General features: G+C 32.8%; 1 protein-coding gene across 3 annotated transcripts in view; it reads left to right on the top strand.

Moving 5' to 3' along the window:
- The first annotated feature begins 3,229 nt into the window (after positions 1–3,229).
- The window catches only part of LOC127833710 (E3 ubiquitin-protein ligase rnf213-alpha-like), a 237,314-nt gene continuing 216,546 nt past the window's right edge, over positions 3,230–23,997 (top strand). The window contains exons 1-3 of one of the 3 annotated variants that reach the window (XM_052359130.1): positions 3,230–3,321; positions 21,993–22,137; positions 22,383–22,927. In XM_052359130.1, coding sequence (XP_052215090.1) covers positions 22,020–22,137; positions 22,383–22,927 — 663 coding nt within the window. In that variant the 5' untranslated portion in view covers positions 3,230–3,321; positions 21,993–22,019. Of the gene's footprint in view, positions 3,322–14,610; positions 14,734–14,908; positions 15,143–21,992; positions 22,138–22,382; positions 22,928–23,997 lie in introns of those variants that run through there. The other 2 variants (XM_052359128.1, XM_052359129.1) reach the window with 2 other exon arrangements.

Raw genomic sequence — 23,997 nt, 5'->3', positions numbered from 1 at the left:
ATAGGTACACAGTTGAAGGGGCTACATACTATACAACAATTATAAAAAGTGCATCAATAGGTACATAGTTGAAGGGGCTATATACTATACAACAATTATTCAAAGTGCATCAATAGGTACATAGTTGAAGGGGCTACATACTATACAACAATTATACAAAGTGCATCAATAGGTACATAGTTGAAGGGGCTACATACTATACAGCAATTATACAAAGTGCATCAATATGTACATAGTTGAAGGGGCTACATACTATACAGCAATTATACAAAGTGCATCAATAGGTACATAGTTGAAGGGGCTACATACTATACAACAATTATACAAAGTGCATCAATAGGTACATAGTTGAAGGGGCTACATACTATACCACAGCTATACAAAGTGCATCAATATGTACATAGTTGAAGGGGTTACATACTATACAACAGCTATACAAAGTGCATCAATAGGTACATAGTTGAAGGGGCTACATACTATACAACAATTATACAAAGTGCATCAATAGGTACATAGTTGAAGGGGCTATATACTATACAACAATTATACAAAGTGCATCAATAGGTACATAGTTGAAGGGGCTACATACTATACAGCAATTATACAAAGTGCATCAATAGGTACATAGTTGAAGAGGCTACATACTATACAGCAATTATACAAAGTGCATCAATAGGTACATAGTTGAAGGGGCTACATACTATACAACAATTATACAAAGTGCATCAATAGGTACATAGTTGAAGGGGCTACATACTATACAACAGCTATACAAAGTGCATCAATAGGTACCCAGTTGAAGGGGCTACATACTATACAGCAATTATACAAAGTGCATCAATAGGTACATAGTTGAAGGGGCTACATACTATACAACAGCAATACAAAGTGCATCAATAGGTACATAGTTGAAAGGGCTACATACTATACAGCAATTATACAAAGTGCATCAATAGGTACATAGTTGAAGGGGCTACATACTATACAGCAATTTTACATTTAAAGGAAGAGAATATTTATATGTTATACAACATATACGCACAATTTACGAACAATACGCTAGATTTTTTTCACTCCTTATCATAAGTGAAGAGATTTTAATATACATGCAAAGACAGTTAAATTTGCATAATATGCAGAGTTCTTTTCCGTATGTATGCTAAAAATTATTAATATTGTCATTCAATGTATATGAAACGAAAATCCATGCAATGGAAAAAAATCATAAATTTTACAATTGTTATGTACACGGACTCTAAATGAATATCCGCTCCGTGTTATGTAATCCGCTGTTTAAGGGCTTTGTATTACAATTGATTAAATGCACCTCTTACACGTTCGATCGCTGATGAACAACAGCAATATCCTCAACACTTATTATTGTGATCAAATAAATATATATTTCATTATATTTTTAACATCATTTATAAAAGTCTCGATACACTCGATAATCATCGCATGAAGTCACAAAAGGGAGATAATTAAAAACCGGCAATAACTGAAAGGGTTTATTCGAGATACTTTCCATTGGCCCGAATGGATGTTTCAAATCTTTGTTTATTTATAGATCGTTGCTTTAATACATAACAGTACTGAGCAGTTATAGCTCGGCGATAATCACTACGCCTTTTCAGCCTTACGCATGCGCAGTCCTAGCAAAAGCTCACATTCTAAACTCCGCCTTTTAACCCGTGCGCATGCGCAGAGTGCTAGCATCCCTATTATGTCCACACAATCCCGAATAATCCGTTTTCAACCCAAAAAATCCCTTAAAAATCCAGAAGGGATTGTTAGGGATTAATCCCTAAAAAAACGGATTGTTAGGGATTAATCCCAAAAAATATTAATCCCTAAGCAAACCGTTATTTGCGAAACAAAATCCCTAACCCCACTGTAATGCTGTAATGCGTAAGTTACAAATATGTTCACCATTGGTAGATGATTTTATCTACTCTTTAGTCCATTTAGTTGTATTGTTTTATTACTCGTAAGTATGTATTGTGTGTCTTTACATTTAAGATTAATGTCTTTTTAACTAAGATTTGGTATAAATGTTAGAACTACTAGTTCGGTGTATTGTGCTATTGTAGCTTTGTATTATTTAAGACGTTTGTTGTATAGTTTAATACTACCAAAAGTATGTATGTAATGACTTCAAATGTATTTGCATGAGTAATAACGTTGTCAAATTAAAATCTAATGACGGGACGCCATTTTACTTCAGTTCAAAGTATGTGACTATATCGTATTTTTACCATACCATTCTTTTAAATATGTGGAGTCTACCTGATCCTTATGTAAGGGGATACCGGTTTCTACTTTATATTGACTACACATTTCGGAGCTGAAAGACGTATTTGTCATGCATTTATTAAATGAAAGTCTTTATTTTTGTCTTCTTGATGGACGAGCGAGACTTTTAAGAGTCAGCAAAGAAGTTTAAGTAGTCGGAACCACATTCTGATTGCATACTTACTTCGATGCATACTTCAGTACATCAAGACTTCACAACTTCAGATATTGAGATCTTGTGATAAAGTATGATGAAATGGATTTTAAAAAAGAGTATTGATTCTTAATTTGTTATCCCTCAACTCTGGGTAACGCAAGGTAAACACAATTGACAAGCTTGAGTTCAAAATGTGATAACAACTGATAAAATCTTATAGTATCACAACGATAAGTGCATGATTAAAGCCACACACCTTGAAATGAAGTACATGTTAATCAATACATATAGATGCAATTTGAAAGTGTGCAAAATTGTCATTAAATCTATAGCCTAGTAAGCAAGTATTTTTTTATTTTATTTTTTAAGTTTAAAACCGAAAGTAGGATTTCTATACTTATACGACAATTTCGACAAACGCGATTATTTTTAAGCTTTAAAGCGCAAAAAGAAAGATTCCTACATTGTAACCTCAAGATATATTCTAATTGAGATAGATAAAATTAAATCTTTAGCCTAGTTATCATGTCATTTATTATTTTTCAAACGTTACCGCATTTGAAACCGAAAGTAGGATTTCTAGACGTATACGTCCATTTCGACAAACGCGATAATTATATAAGTTTTAAAGCGCAAAAGAGACGGATTTTGTACCTTGTAACCACCAGATATATTCTAATTGGCAAAATAAAATATGTTTCTTATTTATACTTTAATTTACTATGCCATGTATTTCATTTCAAGGTGTGTAGCTTTAAGACCACGATTTCAATCGTTGGGGAGATTGTGATACGGCCAGATTTAAATATTGTTGACAAGCGTTTAAGTGTACACCTTGTATTATATAGACCCGACAACAACTGTATAACACGGTAAGATTAAAGGTTTCAAGGTTTCTTACGATTTTAATTGATTCCATGATCTCAGTTTTGATTTTCTACTAGACAATTAACGCAGCTAATTATTGAAACAAGTTTTTGGACGTTCACATTATCTCAGGTTAACATGATACTCACAACTGAACTGAAAATCGGATAAGATCTGATTAAATAATCACATGCATGTCACTATTTAATTCGTTTTCCGAATTGTGATAGACGGAACCTAGCATTACTCCAAAATCCTAGGATTTGTGTAATTAGCACACGTAATCAGAAGAGTACTTTTTAACACGATAATTTTCTTTTGTACGAAGTAAATTATGCAATAGTTTTTCTCGCAAAATGACGGGGATATATATGTAAGTTGACAAAATGATACCGCTTTTCCCAAATTTTGCTTACCGCCTTATTCATATTTTGAGCTAAAAAGCGGTGCAAATAAAACACAAAGGCATGGTGCGCGGCGGGGGGGGGGGGCATTTTTTATCAGCAAACCGTCTCGTTCACAGCGAATTAGGTTATTTCATTTGTTGTAAACAGGTTTATTATATACGTATTTTCCTCACCGGGCTTGAGTCTTTTTCTGAGCGTTAATCATTTTGAGTTCAGCAAAGTAAGCTATTTCGATCTGGTGGATTTTGGTCAGCAAAGATACGTTGCCGACACAATGTTTTATTATCAAATCATATCAATGCTGTGTGATTAACATTCGAATGTAGGGAAGATTTATCAAAAATACACTTCATGGAAACAAACTAGAACGCCAACCGACTTCGATATACATGATATCGCAAGATACGCTTTAATCAAATAGATAAAGCAACTAGCTTATTAGATCAACAACTGTCGCCATTGAACGTAATTTAGTATGTCCTTTACATGTATATATTCAACCACGTTCGAATAAGGTGTGTACATGAACAATTAAAAACTGTTAATAATTTGCTCTGTCGTCGTATTTTAAAACGACGGAATGCTTTACAGATTAAAAAATTGACATGTGCCATAGACTAATATGAGACCATACATTACATATAACATCACTATAAAGTTGCAACAGATCGATAGGTAAACTTAAATTCAGTTACAATTAGATTATACAACGCCAATCACAAAGGACATTATTGGAGCATACTTTTGATGTTGTCCGCAAAATAAAAAGTTTTTCTTGCTTATTGTCCACGGATCCGTATTTTATGGTTTGTTGCATCGCTCATCATTATAACATTATTTGAAGTTTAACGTATGTAAATATTTCTTCGAATAGCAATGCTATAGATCGGACAGATATCAATAAGATTTTCAGCCATTTATTTATTTTGGAACCTTTAAAACAATACCTGTACTCGTATTCATAATTGCCCTTAAGAATGCGTACATAAACGTGATTCAACCAGTAACTTTATTTGCATGGTTGCCATAATAAATGTACATGTACAAACCTATCCATGATTGTATTTCGAATATGCTTACATACTTATCAATAGATGTTTTATATGACTTACTTTATAGTTTGTCATTAAATGCTTTATATTGATAAATGTCAACATTGGATCAAAAACTCTCCAGTAAAGGATCAAGAATAAAATTTTAAAAAGAAACAAAGTAACCCTCAACACGACTCAAACCACTGATCCCTGCAGTCCTGGGGCAAAAGTCTACCACTTAGACCACCCGGCCATCCGTGCTCATACAATGACGGATGTATGTTATACTTTATATAAGCAACCCTCGTATTTTCACACACTAGATGAATACTACAGTAAGGCTCTTGTTTAAAGCAATCGAGTACCAGGTACCATTAAAGGGACGTATTCATATAATTTGAATTATGCCATTGAATGTATTGATCTACTAGAATTAAGCATACTTTAAATAAAAATGTCCTGCCACTAATCTATTTCACGAAGTTATATGTAAAATATACATCTTTGTGCGTTGTTGTGCTAAAAAGTATTTTATAGTTATTTCGCTATGTACGTCTTTATAGTAGGCTTTGATTTGTCAGAGTTATGTTTTAAGTCATCTCCCCATATAACTCTTAGTACACATTCCTTATTGTACATATTCAGAATTCATTCTTGTAGGCGATATAGGCGATGTAGACAATTATAACTACCCGTTATACTAGTATAGTACATTCGTTTATTTGGAGAATATGTGACACCAGAGTGGCAATTTGTCAGTTCCTAAACACAAAAATATATTGGGGAAAAGGATACACTTCGAAAATTTAAACACATGTATCGTTTAAATTTTAAGTAAATAACACAATAGCCATTACAATATTTAAACGTTCATTACATTATAATCAAATGAATGTGCATATGCTATTTAAATATAAATGACTGTACAATAATTTCAGTTGAAACTTAATGAATGTTACTTTGCAAATTTTAATAATAATATATAATATTAAATACTAAAATCTTAGGGGAAAAGCGTTGTTTGTTAATGATATATTTTTAGGTGAAAGCGTTGTTTGTTAATAATATATTTTTAGGTATTCCATGCTTAATTTTCTATCATTTTAGCTCTGTTCGCTACATTGAATATTGTAGTTAACATAAAGAGCAATAATGTTGAAAAAGAGATTTGGGAGATTAAATGGGTATTTAAGGATTCCCCTTACTAAGCAAGACAATAACTCGCTTATAACTTGTTGAAGATGTGTGTGCAAAAAAAGAAAACTTGTTTCGCTAAATTAAAAAGCCCTTTGCTCAATACGTGCTAGTCCGTTGCAGTGCAATCAGATATAATTATTTATATAACAGAAATGTTATCACTGTTGTGACATACATATATCCCATATAAGCCTTTAATGCAATTTTCTGAAACAAATGTACCGATAACTCGTTTGCAAATTGTTAGATAACATACACTGACGAAAAATTCGTGCGCAGGGTTTTGCTATGTGAGGAGCTTTGTCCCACTGCTACACAGCGCTTCATGGTTCTATAGTTTTAAGTTATCATAAGGTTTTATTATCTGAAAAAATGTAAAAGCTTTTACATTGAACAACAATTTGACGATGTCTTATTGTTTCAAATCCTCATAAGCACAATAACGTGTTTATTCATGTTGAAATAATGTGTGTATTGATTTATGCTCTTTACCTGCGGCTTTTTCGAAGTGGAAACCAAAGTGGAAAATTGTGCGGGTACATTTTGTTTTGTTTATACTGCGACAGGATCATTTGTTGCATTGATATCTTTATCGTGTATTTTGTGTAGATTGTTTTAGTGAACAACATTTTCCCTAAGGCATGGTTTCCGTAAGTCTTGTTAGTTATAGTTCAATTGGTAATGAGATTATAAATAGATGTCTTGTTCAGAGACGATCATTCCTTTATTGCATTTATCTGTTTAACTTTTCCTTCGAAAAACAAGTAAGAACCTGCGATCCCTGAGTTCTGGCGCCGAGTGTTACCACTGGACAATAGATCCGCTCCGTTTTGATCGTAGCAGTTGCTCATCCATTATCTATCTATCGCTCGCTATTTATAGAAAGGTGGCGTATAACATTTTTGAGAATAGGTGTGAATCGAAACTAGAACGTAGTGTTAGACTTTACATGAGCATGAGGTGATAAAGTTTGAGCTATCTGATCGGCCATTATTGTACGTACTAATTTTCTGAAGAAGGCGAGAATATTTCTTTACAATCTTATTCATTTTGCAAATCAAGACTCCGCTTGAGACGAGAAGACGGACGCAACATTAGGAAACACCTGTCATCAACAGCTGACTGGATTTCAAAAAAGTTTAACGGACAATGTCTGTTATTAAGCTCACATGTGCACAATGGTATCGCCAATTTTCCGTCATGTACCGTCCTTAATGCGTCGTTCAAATTTATCTTGTGAAGTCTCATAGGCCACGTATTGCCCATATTTCAAGGAACGAGATAACATGAGGTAGAAAAATATATGGCATCGTATGATTCAATGGACAAATACGAAAACTCTGGAAGATAAGTTTTGCCAACTAAGTATGAACCTTACGGGTAGTAGGCGTTAGGGAACATGTAAGCTGCCAATTTCTCTTAACAAAAATAGTGGAATTGGAAATGAAACACATCGTTGGAGTTCTCAGACAATGCTGGCTCATAAAATAACACTGGATCATAAATGTATACCGGCATAAAAAAGGCCGATTTTGAAGATAGTATTGGGGCAAACGATATTGCTTGCTCATAATATTATGTTCAGTCATAAGATGACTTCGGTGAAAGCTGAAATAGTCAAAAGCTAATCAAATACAATTCATTAACAAAGTTAGCAAAAAGACAACTAATATCATTTTAGCAGTTATCATTCAATTACTTCAAAATGTTATTGGATAAGAATTATTTAGTGTGTCAAAACCTCTTAAGCCTTATGTAAATCTTACATGTATTAGCTAGGAGAATTAGCCTAAAAATCTTGAAAATCTGTAAGCAAGCATGAAATTTTGCATGAACTCTCAGTTTGATATGCACTATTGATAGAAATCGTTAGCCACACAAAAATTCAAAATGGCGGCCAATCTATACAGCCATGTTGGGTATATCTTAAGCAACTGTGCGTAAAAATTGAGCAAATCTTCAATTTAGCATGAGTATACTTTCATGAGTATATTAAGCAAAGTAAACGCTTTGATACCTAGTTATCTGTCACATCAAAAACATCAAATTAAAATACAATCAAAACTAACAAAAAGCATTTGGTCAAACATCTGTGTTCCACACTATATCGGTACGTTTGATTAGCTTCTTTCGTCCGATCCCGATCCTAATGTCTTGTTTCGCTTCTTATAATTGTATTACAAAATGTTTCCTTTATTTTTATTTTTCCTTCTATATTACAAGTTTCCTTCTTTTGTTTAAAAGGTCTTATTGTATGTTTACTAAACATTATAACCACCCACTGAATCGTAAAGTTACAATCCTGCAAACAATATGTACGGAGAAGAACTATACAAGACTTGGTTTTTCGTTCTTATCCATTTTCAGAACATGTAAATCAATGTAACTATGTATGCATACTTTGTATATAATATGATTGTTCTTGAAATAAAATATGTTTAAACTAATTTATCATGACATTTGGTATAAACACTAAGTTTGATACACAATTTTGATAGTTAGTCAATAATTCAAAAAGGCGTCCAGTTACAAGATGGCCGCCATTTCTGGTCTCAGTTCATGTGAACTAGTTGGGCAGCTTACATAAGTATGCATAATAATTTAGAAAATCAGTAAGGAAACATGCAATTTGGTATACAAAACTAGGTTTGATGTGCGTTTTTAATAAAACCTTTAAGCCACCCGAAGATAGAAGATGGCGTCGATTTTTTTTTCAAGATGGCAGCCGTTTCCGGTCTCAGTTTTGATGTCCAAGTGGGGTTTATCTTAAACTAGCATTATTTGGGTATTTTAGACATGAGTATTAGTAAATGTGGCAATTAAGGCTTGTAGAGCTTAGAGTTATATATATATATATATACACACATATATATATATATATATATATATATATATATATATATATATATAGGATCATATTTTTTCGGTTTTGGCGGTCCTAGATATATATATATATATTGCAACAGCCAGCCTCAGTTTGTGTGAAAAAATGACTTCAAACTTTAGAACTATGAACTTTGATTCCTCTAAACATTTTCTAAAATTAAAGCTTAGTTACATGAAGAACAATACAATTTCGTATCTTATTTTGATATTAAAAACCTTACTGACTGATATCAACTTGAATGCATTTTTTGTATATTTTATTATTTCTAGCGATTGTAAATGCAAATATCAATGAAAGTTCCATTAACAACAAACTAAAACTAGAGTTGAATCCAAACAATTAGCTCACCATGTTAGGATTTTAGACAAAAGCATGAACTGATTGGATTTAAAATTGGATTATGAACGATCATATATTTTATTTTTTGATTTCGTTTATGACATTCAATTTTAGGAATCAACACTGATACAAAGCACAGACAAGATGTATCTAGGATGGTCATACTTGTAAATAAACACACTTATGGTATGATTATTGGCATTCTCCCATTACACACTCATTGTTTAAGTCTCAGGACACGTTCGTTTTTGAAGTGAAGTGAAATAAAGTTCACATTATTAATTGCATGCGTGCATGTCACATTATTAATTGCATGCGTGCATGTGTGAACATATTTATCATATTTTTGGATGTTTGTTTTGCAAAAAAATAGGGCGATGCCGAGAATTTCTTTGTACGATATTCATGATTGAAGAAGTTTTTAATGTAACGCTTTTTACACTATTGATAAAGTGCAGATGCCAGATTGTACTGAATCGTATTTTTGCAACGCTGAACCCGTTATATAAAAGCAATAGCATATCCAACGCGAATTCATTTGTTTAGAAATTCTAATAAAACTTTGCGAATGTCGGTGTTGATACGGATTCAAAATGAGCAATGAGCTTGCAAAGTATGCGGTTGCGATAGATGAAACGGTTTCCTGTTTTGCGGTCATATGCATTCAGAAGAAGATGAGTGCATGTTTGCAACTGACAAGTATGATATATTATAACATACAGATATGCGCCTTCGATTGCCTTACTTTTATTAATTGTGGAACAACTTTCGGTATTTTGGCATATGATTAGTATGGTGATTTCCGCGGAGTTCTTTCTGAAATACCTGTTAACTCTGATTTGTTCTTCTTGAATGATTGGAGCTTTTATGAGTACATTCGTTTACCGACCCTGGGTGACATATAGCTGAGAGTTTGATTATTGCAAGTGTCCCGTATAATAATACTGTGAAAGTAAGTCATTGAGAACATGTGAAAGATTGATAACAATGCTCACAGGGATCGAAAACAAAATAATACTCATCTAGGAATTCAACCCAATGAATACTGTGACATATGTATCCATAACATGAGAAGTATACGAAATAAAAAACGGTTTTTATACATATTTTGTCTTGAAAAGTCCCACTAGCAATACTAAGTGTGTGTATTATTATGTCTGTTTTTAAAGATTTGTCACTAAGTTATGCATGTCACTTTTCCAGAGTCAACGTACTTTGGCCCCCTGTGACTTCTTTGTGATCACACCTCTTCAATTTCTTTAAATTACAAGTATTTACAATAGGTTTACTGGTACCTCAGTACGTATACTTTTTCATTTGTAGTTATTATTTCCATTTGTTTGTGAACAACTACGTAAACGGTATTGAAGATACTACAAAATCACAAACATATTATATTGATGTAGAGTATTTTTACGGAAGGTCAAGAATCATACCTCCTTTCAGTCTATTAAGACACAACTTAACGTTACAACACATGTTTATTTAAATGTATTGAAATACACGAATCTACTATCATAGGTATGTTTTCTGTATATCAAGCTGATATTATCAGCAGCTAATTGCTACCTAGAATTATCCAGTGATGAATTGAATCACGCGTGTCACCTATCACTCACAAGATGCGATTGACACATTTAAGGACACTTCATCCAAAGTCAATAACTTTAAATACACTCTTGTTTACATCTATTGATTAAAATATGTTTAGTTTTGAAAAATATGGTCTTGTTTTCGCAAATAGCACGATACTAGACCTTCTCTGAAAAGTAACGTAACAATCCTTACTGCGAGTTTATGAAAATTGAGTCGTAACGTTATTATGAAGTTTTTCACTAGATTTTATATTTTGGGGTCAGCGTGTCATTTGTATACTGCAAATCAATGAAACGATTGAATATCAATGCACAACATTAAATGCTGACTTGGCTAATAGCTTGCAACCTTTATCTGAATATCGCATGTTATAGAAAAGGTCACCTTGATTTTATCATCCTGCGTTCTAAAAATTAAATATCTAAAACACAGATACTATTTGAATTATCTTATGTTTAGGTCACCTCGTCACATGAATGATCGCATGTTGTAAAATCACCTGATACGCATATACAGGTTAAATGCTAGGACGTCAACAACACGTGTTTGGGATTTTATCCGTATTTATCTTGATAAAGTCTATTGACGAGTGTTTACATCATTTATTTATCTCAAACTAAGATAGTTGCAATATAGATTGCCATTTTATCAGCCAAGTTAGATATTCAATATAAAGCAATCTTCGGACTATGAGTTTTCATACTCTGCATTGATTTTAGGGCGTATGTAAACAGTACCAATTACAATAAAGTGCCAGTAAATGTCTTAATTAGATCATAAGTTTAATCATACCATAGTAAAACACCCAGCGATCCTTAAACAATATATGTGAATAAAGAAAGTTCATATACATTATAAGAAGAGAAGTTCTGAATAACCCTGCTAGTATTTCAAACTAAATTTAAAGTCAGTAAACAAGATTGATCACACATAACTTAGAGTCAATAAATATAAGTCTTCAAGTAATGATGTTGCACCTCTAGATTTACAATAAACTATTATTAATAATCTTGAAGTTCAAACTAGTCTTTATGACAAAGGTGATGATTGTGGTTTATATTTTGTTATTTTTATTTTTTGGAAGGTACTGTCCAACAATTGATACCAATAAATCCATAATAAGCGCACCCCTAGGTGTAAAATAGTTTTCTTTTTAAATGCTATATATACTTATTTATTTAACATGTTTTAACACAGCTGTTTATGTGTGCCATATTGTGTGTATTGTCTTTATATTATAACTTTATTGTGATATATACGTACATATGTGGTTCACAATTATTGTGCAAATTGCGACAATTTTGATACAAATGTACAATATTTAACATCTAAATGTCAAAGAAGAATAAATTGTATCTTTTAAACATTCTTAACAACAAAGCAACCTGAATAATGTTTGTTTTCATTAGTGTATGAGTGCAAATACCTTGATTTTCAATAAAAATTGTATACACAATTATGCAGCCGCATTTTTTGAAAAAAAAAATGGCCGCCATGTTTTTATTTTTGGTGGCTAACGGGTTTTTTGGAAAGAGCAAAAATTAAGGTACATTCATGGAAAGTTTGGTGCTTTCTTACAAGTTTGCAAGATTTTGCTGATAAATGAACCTAAATCCCCAAGCTATATGTACATAATTAAAACATGTCATTAAAAGAACAACGCACGCATATATGTCGGTTCGGCGAAATCTTAAACCAGCACTGTGAAGGTCATATATTAAAACCCATGCATTAAGGTTTCGTGCCATAATGCAAAACATTTATAAGCTTGCCAAGAGTGCCTTCATTGTTTCGTCTTTTATGCACACATGAAACCAATAGCGTGTGGTGACCCCAACATAGCACCATACGTTTGTTGAAAATGTTTTCCACATCATTTTTGTATAAATTCAGAAATTACTACTTCTAAACTTCCTATGAAAATGCAATGTTTTTTTTTAGTAAGATGACATGACATGAAAGAACTTAATAATATTGTGATTATTAGTTCATATTGAATGGTGGTATTGCCCTTTCAAGATGTACTTTCACTATAAGTATTCGATGAATTGCAATTATTGAAGATCTTATGTATTTTTTGATCAAAATTAAATGGTTTATTAAAGCAGATATACCTACTATTGACGACTGATCAGTGACATTGAATAGTTTTTGCTGTTGTTTGTCACCGACATACTAGTCATACTTATGTGCTACTAGTCATAACGCGCAGCTCAGGCGATTCGAACTAAGAACTTGAACACGCATTTAGAAAATTAAATTATAAATACACGCGTACTTATTTTCAAATAATTACCAACGGTATTATTTATTGCAATATTTGTAGGTTTTTTTTATCTTCTTTTGTGTGTGCTTAAGCGACCTAGTGGTGAAAATTAGGCAAGCCACCCCAAGGTCATAATTGAATGTCGTAATATAATGAAAACAACGTTTTATCGAAATGTCTTTATCTGTAAGGTATGCACGGTAAGGGGACAAACCGGACTTAACCATTTCGACGTGTAAGGGAAATGTTGGCAGTGAAACAATAGCAGGAAGGAAGTTAGAATTGGAAGTGTTTTAAGAATGTTATTTTCGAATGTTCTACTTTATTAGAGTTGTTAAAATAATATGTATCAGTACCAGTTGAAACAGCGAAAGAACATTAATTGGTAGTTTTGTTTAATAATTTACAATTGAAAGCAGGATAGTCAGTTATGTTTATTATTTAATTGAAATACAATGGGCATGCATTCAAGTAGCTCATACAAAGGTCGAATATACATTTGATAACCAGGTCTTAAACTGAGGGTCTATACACTCATCATAGATATTTTACCAATGCATACTTGTCATATGTAAGTTAACTAGCATTAAGAATCCCCATTGCAACAAGAGGTGACCATAGCCTGAATTAAGTAAATAAATTCATTTAATTTATATAATGCGTTTAGCGTAACCGAGGGAGTGAGTCAAAAATAAAAAAAAACATTGCAAAACAATTGTCCTTACATTCTATCTTGATTTTTGTGTGACTTACACCCTTTTATTGAAGCTCTGTGATACTTTATACACGAACATGTATCATAAAGCAGAAGATACACTATCAAATGATAATATCAGTTTGCAATGTTATTTACATTTGGATTCGATGTCGAATGTGTAATATTATCCATTGATTTTACACATATAAAATAGTCTCAAAGGAAATGATAAGTCACATAAACATACATCAAAAAAGTGCTTAAAATTGAAAATTATGCATTACGTCGATGATACACTCATGGTCAAATATGAATGTAACTCAACAACGTTTAACATAAAAATAACTTAAGTAATTAAGTTCAACTGATATTAAATTCAGAGCAGATTATGTGAAACAAGTGTTTCGCCTAAAGCATGTAAGTTCCGATGGTTGCATTCGTGAATGGATTATTTTACGTCTCGATGGTTGCACGCAAAAATGCGAGTGTATACTTTATCTGTTCGTTTTTGAAAACATGTTTGCGTATTAACATAGAATGTATCTTAAAATAAATTTGAAATGATTGTTATCAAAGATTTGCGTATCGTTTAAATCATTTATAGAAGCATACTAACTTTAACGTTAAATTTCGGTAATAGGAATAACGATACTTAAATAAAATTAATAAAGTGGGTTTCCTCCAATTTAATATATATTCATCAGTTTGGATTATTGTATTATTTTAGAAGAATGTTCGATCATTTTAACTTTATTTAAATAAACCTTATATAGCAGAACACCTATTATATTAATGATTTGAGATTAAGCTCTCAAAACCTGTTCAGTGCAATGAATCGATAAACAGTGTCACGTGATTCAACAACCTCGTTGCAAAGTAGTTATATTTAGATAATCAATGGCATTCTTATCACGATATTATACGAGGAAAAAGCATTCGCGCACACGACTTTGTTGTACTAGGAGCTTTGTCAAGCTGCTAAACACAATTTCATGTAAGTGCATTTTTGTTTAAACAAAGTTGTAATCGGAGATCAGTGTGATATTTGGGTTGTGTTTATCAGAGAAAGGTTTAATCGTTTACGCTTTAAACTTGAATACAATACTTTAGCTTAACTATTTAAGGCAAATCAGCTAAACTCATTTTAAAAAGGATTTTATAAAGTGAGTTCATGTGTGTAATGGATTTTCTTGTTATTAACGGTGATACTTAAGGCAAGCATTACTGGTATACGAAGTTAAGTTTATAGAATAACCTTGAAGATTCGGACAAAACGCGTGTACACACATTCACAAGTAGCGTGATAACCCATTATCTGCAGAGTGTTCGCTAGTTAAAGTATGATTTTCAGAAAATGAGCTCGTATCGAAACTGGGACATAACCGATTACCAACCTTGAATAGGTATTACTAAAATGTCAGATATTCCTTTTAGTTCGTCTCTTATTTATCGATTGTCATGGGCTTATCTTAAAATTAATTGAGAGTTTTTTTCTTCAAAAATTGGAACTCTGCTTGCCTGTAGAAAGAGAAAATCCTTGCTAGGGGGTCTAGGGGGGCGAAGCTACACGATTTTAGTGATTTTGAAGGCTTTGGCAACCATTTCTCGAGCATGTCACGCCTTATGTACTTTCATAAAAGTTCATTCTTATAATGCATATTTCGTAATACGGATGTATGTAGCTTGAAGAAATGCTATAAAGAAAAACACACTGACGAAAACGAATAATAATGAGTTTAAATGTGATTTATATCTAGTTAAGTTTGAAACATTGAATGAATTGACTTTACTTTGGCGATTTTAGAGGGGGGCGTACATCGCGTCCGCCCACCACCCTTGGATCCGCCTATGCGTAAACCACTGACTGGATTTCAAAATTATTTAAAAAAAAATGTTTGTGTTGCCATTTTCAATTCCACATGGTCTGATCACAGATCTTTCGCCGTTCTTTGTTTTCATTCACATTTACCTTGTGAACATTTACAAGCCATACTCATTACAAATAAGAGAGAAACCAGGTTATGTAGGGCTAGAAACTACATCACAGCGTCAAATGGAAGGAAACCTTCGAGATAAATAGGGCAGGCTAAGTCCTGCCCACCCAGCATTAACTTGCTCAGTTTTTTTAAGCTTTTTTTTACATCTCGATTTGGTTCGAAAATCATTCTGCTCCGTTTATAGACGCTAGCAGGTGGGGCATTGTTGTATATGGCTATATGAAAGCATGTGATATCTATAGATTTGAAGCTCAAATATCGTGAAACATGTATTCAATTGTTTGTTCTGATCAAATCAATTCAATGATCGGCTACGTTAAAACCGAACACTTGCCAATCGGGGGTGGGATGGGTATTCGAGTTTCGTTTATTGTGAATAAACATATTGTAGACTAGAAGTGTATCATGACGACTGAATATAAAACAAACTGAAGTCAAATAGTCCCGGAGCATTATAGAGGTCACGTTTATTTATTGTACCCCTAAGATAGAGAAACTTGCTAAAACTATAATGTTCCATGTATATCATGTGCAAGTTTGAAATCGGTTTTGTGGTCGCAAATTTGAAACTGCTGTTGCAAAATCAAGGGAGATTGTAACGTGTATTATGCATAAATAGTTGTATACAAGATGACACTATCTATTAAGTGAACATGATAAAATTTGATTGACAATATGGAATAATCGATATTTTTTTCTAGTAAGTTTTTTTTATTGTTAAAGGGGCCTTTTCACAGACTGTGGCATGTTTTGAAGTATGTCATTAAATGCTTTATATTGATAATGTAAACATTGGATCTAAAAAGCTCCTGTAAAAATGAAGAATAAAATTTAAAAAAGGAAAAAAAAGTAGCCCGCAGCGGGGCTCAAACCAGTGACCCCCGGAGTCCTGGAGTAAAAACCAAGTAGACCGCTCGGCCATCCTGCCAAGTATATACAAAGAATACACAGATTGGAAACTTCGCGCCTTATCGGGCTATCTCGCGGCGGGGTCACGTGGTTGAGAAACTGATAAGAATATGATCAGCAGACGATTTATTCCATAAATCAATCGAAGGAGTCACGATTGCGATAAGATAGCGACGCGTTCAGTAGCTACGGCTACGATTATCGAGCAAAGTTATGCGAAAATGTTACGCCGCTATAGAAAGGCGGCTGTAACTTGTTCAATAATGATCCGATTTTATAAAATAAAGTTTCATAGAAACATGAGTAATTATGCTTTTACAAAATCTCGATTTTATTTACCTAAAATAAGAATTTATAATGGCGCGATCGTTGAAGTAATAGCGCTATAAGAATTTCCAAATCGCGGCGAGAATGCCGTTGAATAATTTATTTGAAAGGCTTTTGTTGATAAAATTTTCTTGTATACATTTTAAATTCAAACATTTAAAACCTTATAAAATTATATTATTTCAAAACGGATAGATATATGTGGACACATAGATCTAGGTCTCTGATAAAAACAAAATTACAGTTTAATAAATGCTATGATCGTTCGATCCAAAAACGGTTTCAGTTAGACTTATTTAAATATCGATTCTGTGGATTTTTTCAATATTTTAATTCTCTATTTTTTATTTAGATCTTAATCATGAGTTATAAGTTATTAAAGTTTTGTTTGCAACCAAGTTTTTTTTCTATTGGTAATTAATGAAAGCTCTCAGTGTCATGGACTAGGATTTCGCGAAAAGAAAAAAACAAACATTTCACGCGCGTGTGTTTAATTCATACCTAGATAAACATATCACCAAGCATAAAAATCTGACTTTATCTATTTGGGATGACAAATGAAAAAAATTATCAAAAAGACAAAAACACGTTTGACAGCAATCGTGTACAACAGAGGAAAAGGGCTTAAAATTGTACCAACATTGTATAAGGCCAAATCCTTTAAATTGAATATTTTCTTCAAGGTTTTTGTAATTTATACTTAGATTAACATCTCTCCTAGCATAAAAATTATACTTCAACGATTTGGGATGAGAATAGAAATGTTTTTCAAACAAACCACTTTGGCGACAGGTGTAAAAATGATTGAATGAAATAACAGTATAAAATTGTGCAAAGGCAAAATCCTTTAAAATGCCTTATTTTCGTCTACTTTTTATAAATCATACCTAGATTAACATCTCACCTAGCATAACCATCTTACTTAATCAATCTGTGATGAGAAATGAAGAAGTTTAAAAAAAATCGTTTGGGCCTTTCAATTTTTCAAAAATTATCGAAAATGAACAAATCCATTGTTCTCTTTAAAATTCCGATAAATTAATAATAAATAAGAATAATAACTACCAAAACCTGAAGCATTATCAACAAAGAAAATAAAAACTTATTTTTATTTACACCAAAAAATATTCAATTTTGTCTGTTTGCGGCGACCGACTTTGCCCATAATTGATTGCTTAAAAACAAAATGGCCGACAGTAGCTGGAACAGAGAAGTACACTGGCATCTCCAAAATCAATGTCACGTGACTCGCGTCCGCCGTTAGATTTTATCGCATATCGCTATAGCGAAGACGACAGTGTCCAATCTGTGTAATATATAGGTCTTTGGTATATACAAGGGACGTATTTTATACTTTATATAAGCAATCTTCGTAGTTTCACAAAATTAAACGACAACAACAGAACTCTCCAAATTATTCAATCGTTTCGCGTTGCAACGCTTTATAATTTTCATGTTTTTGAATCGTCAAAGATGCATATAATGGCTATATTAGACCATGGTAAATGTTCAGTATTACTGTTTCCTCACAAATATCACAACTAAAACGAAAATTTGCGAATCTGAAACAACTTTTTTCAATTTTGTCAATTTACCAAAACGTGAAACGATCTCTTTAAATATTTGCATATGACAATGATTATTTAATGTACAATTATTCCGTTCCGTTACATATAGACACTGCTTGTTTAGAGAAAAACGCTCTGATTAAAAGTTGCTGAAAAGAAACTGTGTTGACATGTCAGGTTTAAATGCCATGTAAACATTAAAAAGGCGTGTTGATATCTGTAAAATAAATATATTAATCTCGCACATGGTCCTAATTATGAAAAAATGTGTGTGTAATGCACGTTGCGATGACTTTTTTAGATTAGTAAAAGTAATATGTTAAAATGACCGAGTAAAAGTGTTTGATACAATAAGGATTATGTACGTTTTATATTTCATTAATACAATAATATTTATATGCTGCTTTTAAATGTACTTTTCCTTTTTCCTCAATGTTTTGCGAAATTGTTTTGTCATATGTTTAAGTATATTTGATTTTGTTTGGTGTCCTTAAACTTAATGTCACTCTGTCAAACAAAACATAAAAGCGAGCGATAAGTTCATTAAAACCAAGTAGCTCGAAACATCAAATGTATTTAACGTTCGGTCTCATACTTATTGAAAATTTGAAGCTACAACTTAACTCATATAGAAGTCTTAATAGATCAAAGGCGGACTGTGATTTGATTGTGTATGATCCCTTACAAATGCCTGATACTTTTATTTGTCTAGCCCTTAGAGTTTTCCAGTCATCCTAGATCGAGAGCCTCTGCGTTGAAACATGGGAACCGTCCTATATGGCTTGCTCAAACAAAAGACATTTTGACTATTTTTAAAAACATGTTTGAATCTCTGATGTAAAGATTACTTGATTTACGACCAAGCATAACAAAGCCTTTAAATGAAAGACACGAATTGTTAGCGTGTTTCAATTATCCGTGTATACAAAAACGTAATGTCAACGACGTATTGACGTGACAAACTGTTAAACGGTGCTAGACCTTAACTACTTTAGTTAGTACAGATCTGGTTTCAGATCGAAGCAAAGATTTTCCTTTGTTTAAATGGTGTGTGGTGTTTAAATTTAAAGCGTGCCATTATAACCTGCAACATACTTTTAAGCATGAATATATAAACAATATCGTTACAATGAATACAGTAATTTCCGTTTTAGAAGCGATTGAAATTGATTTAAGCTTACTGAACTGAGTATACATTTTAGGCTTTATCAAACACGTGCAAAACGATCGCGAAAGAAGATCGAATGCAATTATAGGAAAAGATCCCTGCTTATATTTTAGGCTAATGGGGTTCAAGATTGTCATGTGAATGTTGTCGCGCTATAAGTGCGCATTTAATCGATTTGAAACAAATTTACTCATTCATTTAAAGCGGCATAAACGTGGCAATGTATAAAAAATTAAAACGATAAACATTATCAGGAGATATATTCCTGATTCAGATTCAGATTCGGAATTTGTTGTTGTAGTCATGATATATGTGAGAAAACGGAAATACAAACATTAACTTTACTCTAAAATATCAATTCTATGCATCATTTGACGATTTAAAAAAGTGAAAATTATAAAGCGTTGCAACGCGAAACAATTTTATAATTTGGAGAGTTTTGTTGTTTTCGTTAAATTATGTGACACTACGAGTATTGTTTATATAAGGTATAAAATACAACATTTATAGTATGAGCAAGGATGGACGCGTGGTCTAAGCGATAGACTTACTCATGGGGTCAGTGGTTCAAGCCCAGTTGAGGGTTACTTTTATTTCTCTCTTTAATTTTTTTTACTAGAGCTTTTTATGTCCAATGTTTACATTTATCAATAGAAAACATTTAATTACATGCTTCAAAACATGCCAAAATCTGTGAAAAGGCCCCTTTAAACTCCAACTTACCTCACACTATTGGAATTTAAACATATTAAACAATATTATTTTTTCATCTTTCGTGCTTATAGGTTCAAATAGCGATACAGCTCTGATAACAAAACACACTCGATTATAAGGAGAATTTGACACATAATGATAATACCAATTTCGAATATTCAGTGATGACTGTTCACAGGCCCGTAGCCAGGGTTTTGAAAAAGGGGGTGCGAATTTTCCTATCAACGATTGTTATTGAGCAACGAAGTGGCGAAGGGGGTAGGTGCGAGATGGGATGTCCCCCTCCTGCAATTAGTGGGGGGGGGGGAAGGTCCTCCCTATAGAAAATTAAGAAAATGAAACGTAAAATCCTGCCTTCTGGTAACTTTTTATCTGTATTTAGAGAAGGAAGGTATAGAGCATTTTAATTGACCATACTCAGTGATTGATTGCCATGAATATGATATAACATATGTATTCCCCAATACCGTTTTTCAAAACCACATTTTTCGATTATTCACGGAAATACATTATTTTATGCGGTGTTTAACACGACACTAGTATGCGCGCATACACTTTGTTTACATATGCAACAACAAATTTATAGAATGTAAAATCAACAGTTAGAACGGTATAAAATATCATTATTTATTGGAGTCTTGGAATCTTGATAAAATATGTGTATTTTACCATTCCCAAATTTTTCCATTCATAAATCAAGCAAATTAAAAGAAAATATTTGACTTTTTTTCACAAGTAATTGTTTGTCTTCTACTATGGATAATACCAGATGCCAAGCATTGCTTTTAACGTGCTAATAGTGTTGTACAACAAACACTGATTAACAAAACTGGATCTTCTCTAATCTACATCAATACTCAACAGAAATCAAAATGGTATAACTGGTCACTTTTATTTTTTAAACTTGTTTTAACAAATAAGTTATCTTTATCTAAACGAACTTCAGAAACATATAACAATCAAGGCTTCATAAAGACCCTATAACCACAAACTGCTGGCCCTATGGACTCAAAGTCCTTAACAATGTATATTAGTACGTTGAAGAAAAAATATGGACTTATTTGCCCAGTATGCTCAAGAACCGTAACAGTTAATGAACATTAAACGTTAATGTTCACCTAATCATATGTAATGACGTTTACAATGCATTATAACAACTGTTTAAGAGTAAGACATATTTCCTAATGTTAAGTCTGACATAATTACACTTTGTGGACAGTTCTGTATGTGAAGCTATCTTGGAAAAGACTTCATCGAGAAATTAATCATATGGTGACCTGTCGATAGCCTATTGAATTCAACATAATTGTAACGCTAAACTACGAAGAATCATTGGGTTTCGGGATAAGATAAAATAACTGTTTTTGCGTCGAATTAATTTGGGGCAACGTAAAGTACACAATTTTAATCGTCGAAAACATGTTGGGTGAAACGCACCCAACACACCCCTCTGGCTACGGTAACTTCAAAAGTTCATATCTTGTGCACACACTCAATTTGAGTGTTCATTTTCCGTTGCATTTGTGCTATTTTTTAAATAAAAATAAATGTGTTGCACTCACCATTTTAGAAACATAATGAAAAGCATAAATCTACAATGAAGTGCACTTATTGTGGGACGGAAGGAAGCCAAACGCTATGTTTGGTGTGTGGTGAGAAGACAGAACCTGCTTCGCGTTCAAATGGAAATGACACATCAGAACGACCTCCGACTGGTAAGTTGCTAGCAATAGACAAAAAACTGTATGCGTGTACATGTTTCGCCTGAAATACATAAAGCAAGCAAAAGTAAGATGTGTATTATAGTAAGTAGTCGATCATTAAGTGAAATGATCAGTTAAGTAACGACGCACAATTTAACACGAACATTTATTTAAACATTGTTATTTTTAACAGTGTTCGAGATTGATAATACATGCAATGTTAAATCCTTCCTTAAGTCAGTATCATTTTTACATAGATAATCGGGCGGTGGAGCAACATGGATCGCCTTTTGCCAATAATCCCATACAGAAGTACCACAACACAGTCACACGGGATGGTACACTAGACGATAAGATTCCACATGAACAGTTTAAAAGCCACGATCCTAACAACGGAGATAAGGATAATTCACACAGCGATGATTCGGAAGAGTATATAACTTGCGATAGTGGTGATGTTTCAGAAGGTTCTTTTTACGAAGCAGACGAGGAGGTTATGCAATCGAAACTGATTTATTCCAGACAGACTTTAGAAAATGACAAACACATAGTAGATGAACACACCATAGACATAAACAATTCTCGTTCAACGAAGTTGCAGCAAACAAAAACAATCGCTATACATTCAACAAACCGCGAAATCGAGAGTCAAACTGGCAAGTACACCCCCGTTCCAAATATCCAGGTCATTAAGAATAGCAACACCACACACAGGACAAAAGAAACCAAGAACCAAACTACTGTTGACACCTTTCAAATTGAACCAATTGTGCCTGCGGTTGGAATCACCTTCGGACCTGTTGTAAGTATTACTTTTAGTAGTGCATGCAATAATATTTGTTTATATAAAAATTAATTGTACATCTTTCTCCAGAGAAACTTTTTCAATGCAATTTTCTTATTAATTTCATATGTTTCTTTGATTGCCCCACCTAACGTTTGACACTATGCCAAAGACACGAATTACTCATGAATGTTTAGCGTTTAATATAGATGCATATTGAATTTGCGATCGACTGTGATACAATGAAATGGTGGGATTGCCGATCTGTAAATGAAATAAATATTATTCTGGGTTAATAAATCTTATCACACAGAGGGGATGATCTGATACTTGTATTCAATATAAACATGTTTAAATTCTTAACGTAAACTGGATTATATCAATCATTGCAATTCATGTCGCAAGAAACAAAATTCAAATCACGCTACCGGCCGTATTTTGCGGTTTTGTATTACCATACTAGACGGAGTAGTTTTTAGCACAGCTTAATTAGAACATCATTGATTATTATGCAAATATCTACTCTACCTTAACACATTTCCAGCTTCGCCTTTGGTGTGCTACGTAATAACAAAAATCGACTTATCAAACTTTTGAAACAATCAAAACATTCGACTACCGTAATATTGCATTCTTATTTTATCAATTACAAAAGTTGTGACTTAGTTGCAATGTATGTGAGAGATTGTGTAATAAAATTACAATAAAATCGAATGTTTAGTATTTTATTGCTTTTTAATTTACACTGATCTGCTACGTGGTTAATATTTACATTTTTACGTGGTAACATGTTTGTACTTTCTGACAATATGCGCTCAGAATAGTCAAACTGATTGAACACGGCAATCAGTTGTTAAATATTGTGTTGTATGTGATGTCCGTTATTTTTATTGCAATTGACTACTTGCCTAAAATAATAAAGTGATCTTAAGTTTTAATTGGAAAGGCACTTGTTAAAAATGGTATTCATAATGAGATCAGCCAAACCTATACTAAGCATGTATGGTCTGAATTAAGAGAATCAATTTTTAACTATTGATGTTTGTTGGTTGGTGCGAATGTACCCTTACTGGTATTATACTATTTAA

Source organism: Dreissena polymorpha, chromosome 6, assembly GCF_020536995.1.
Source record: "Dreissena polymorpha isolate Duluth1 chromosome 6, UMN_Dpol_1.0, whole genome shotgun sequence".
NCBI lineage: Eukaryota > Metazoa > Mollusca > Bivalvia > Myida > Dreissenidae > Dreissena > Dreissena polymorpha.
The sequence above is the reverse complement of the archived record's forward strand: the minus strand, read 5'-3'. Positions and strand labels throughout refer to the sequence as shown.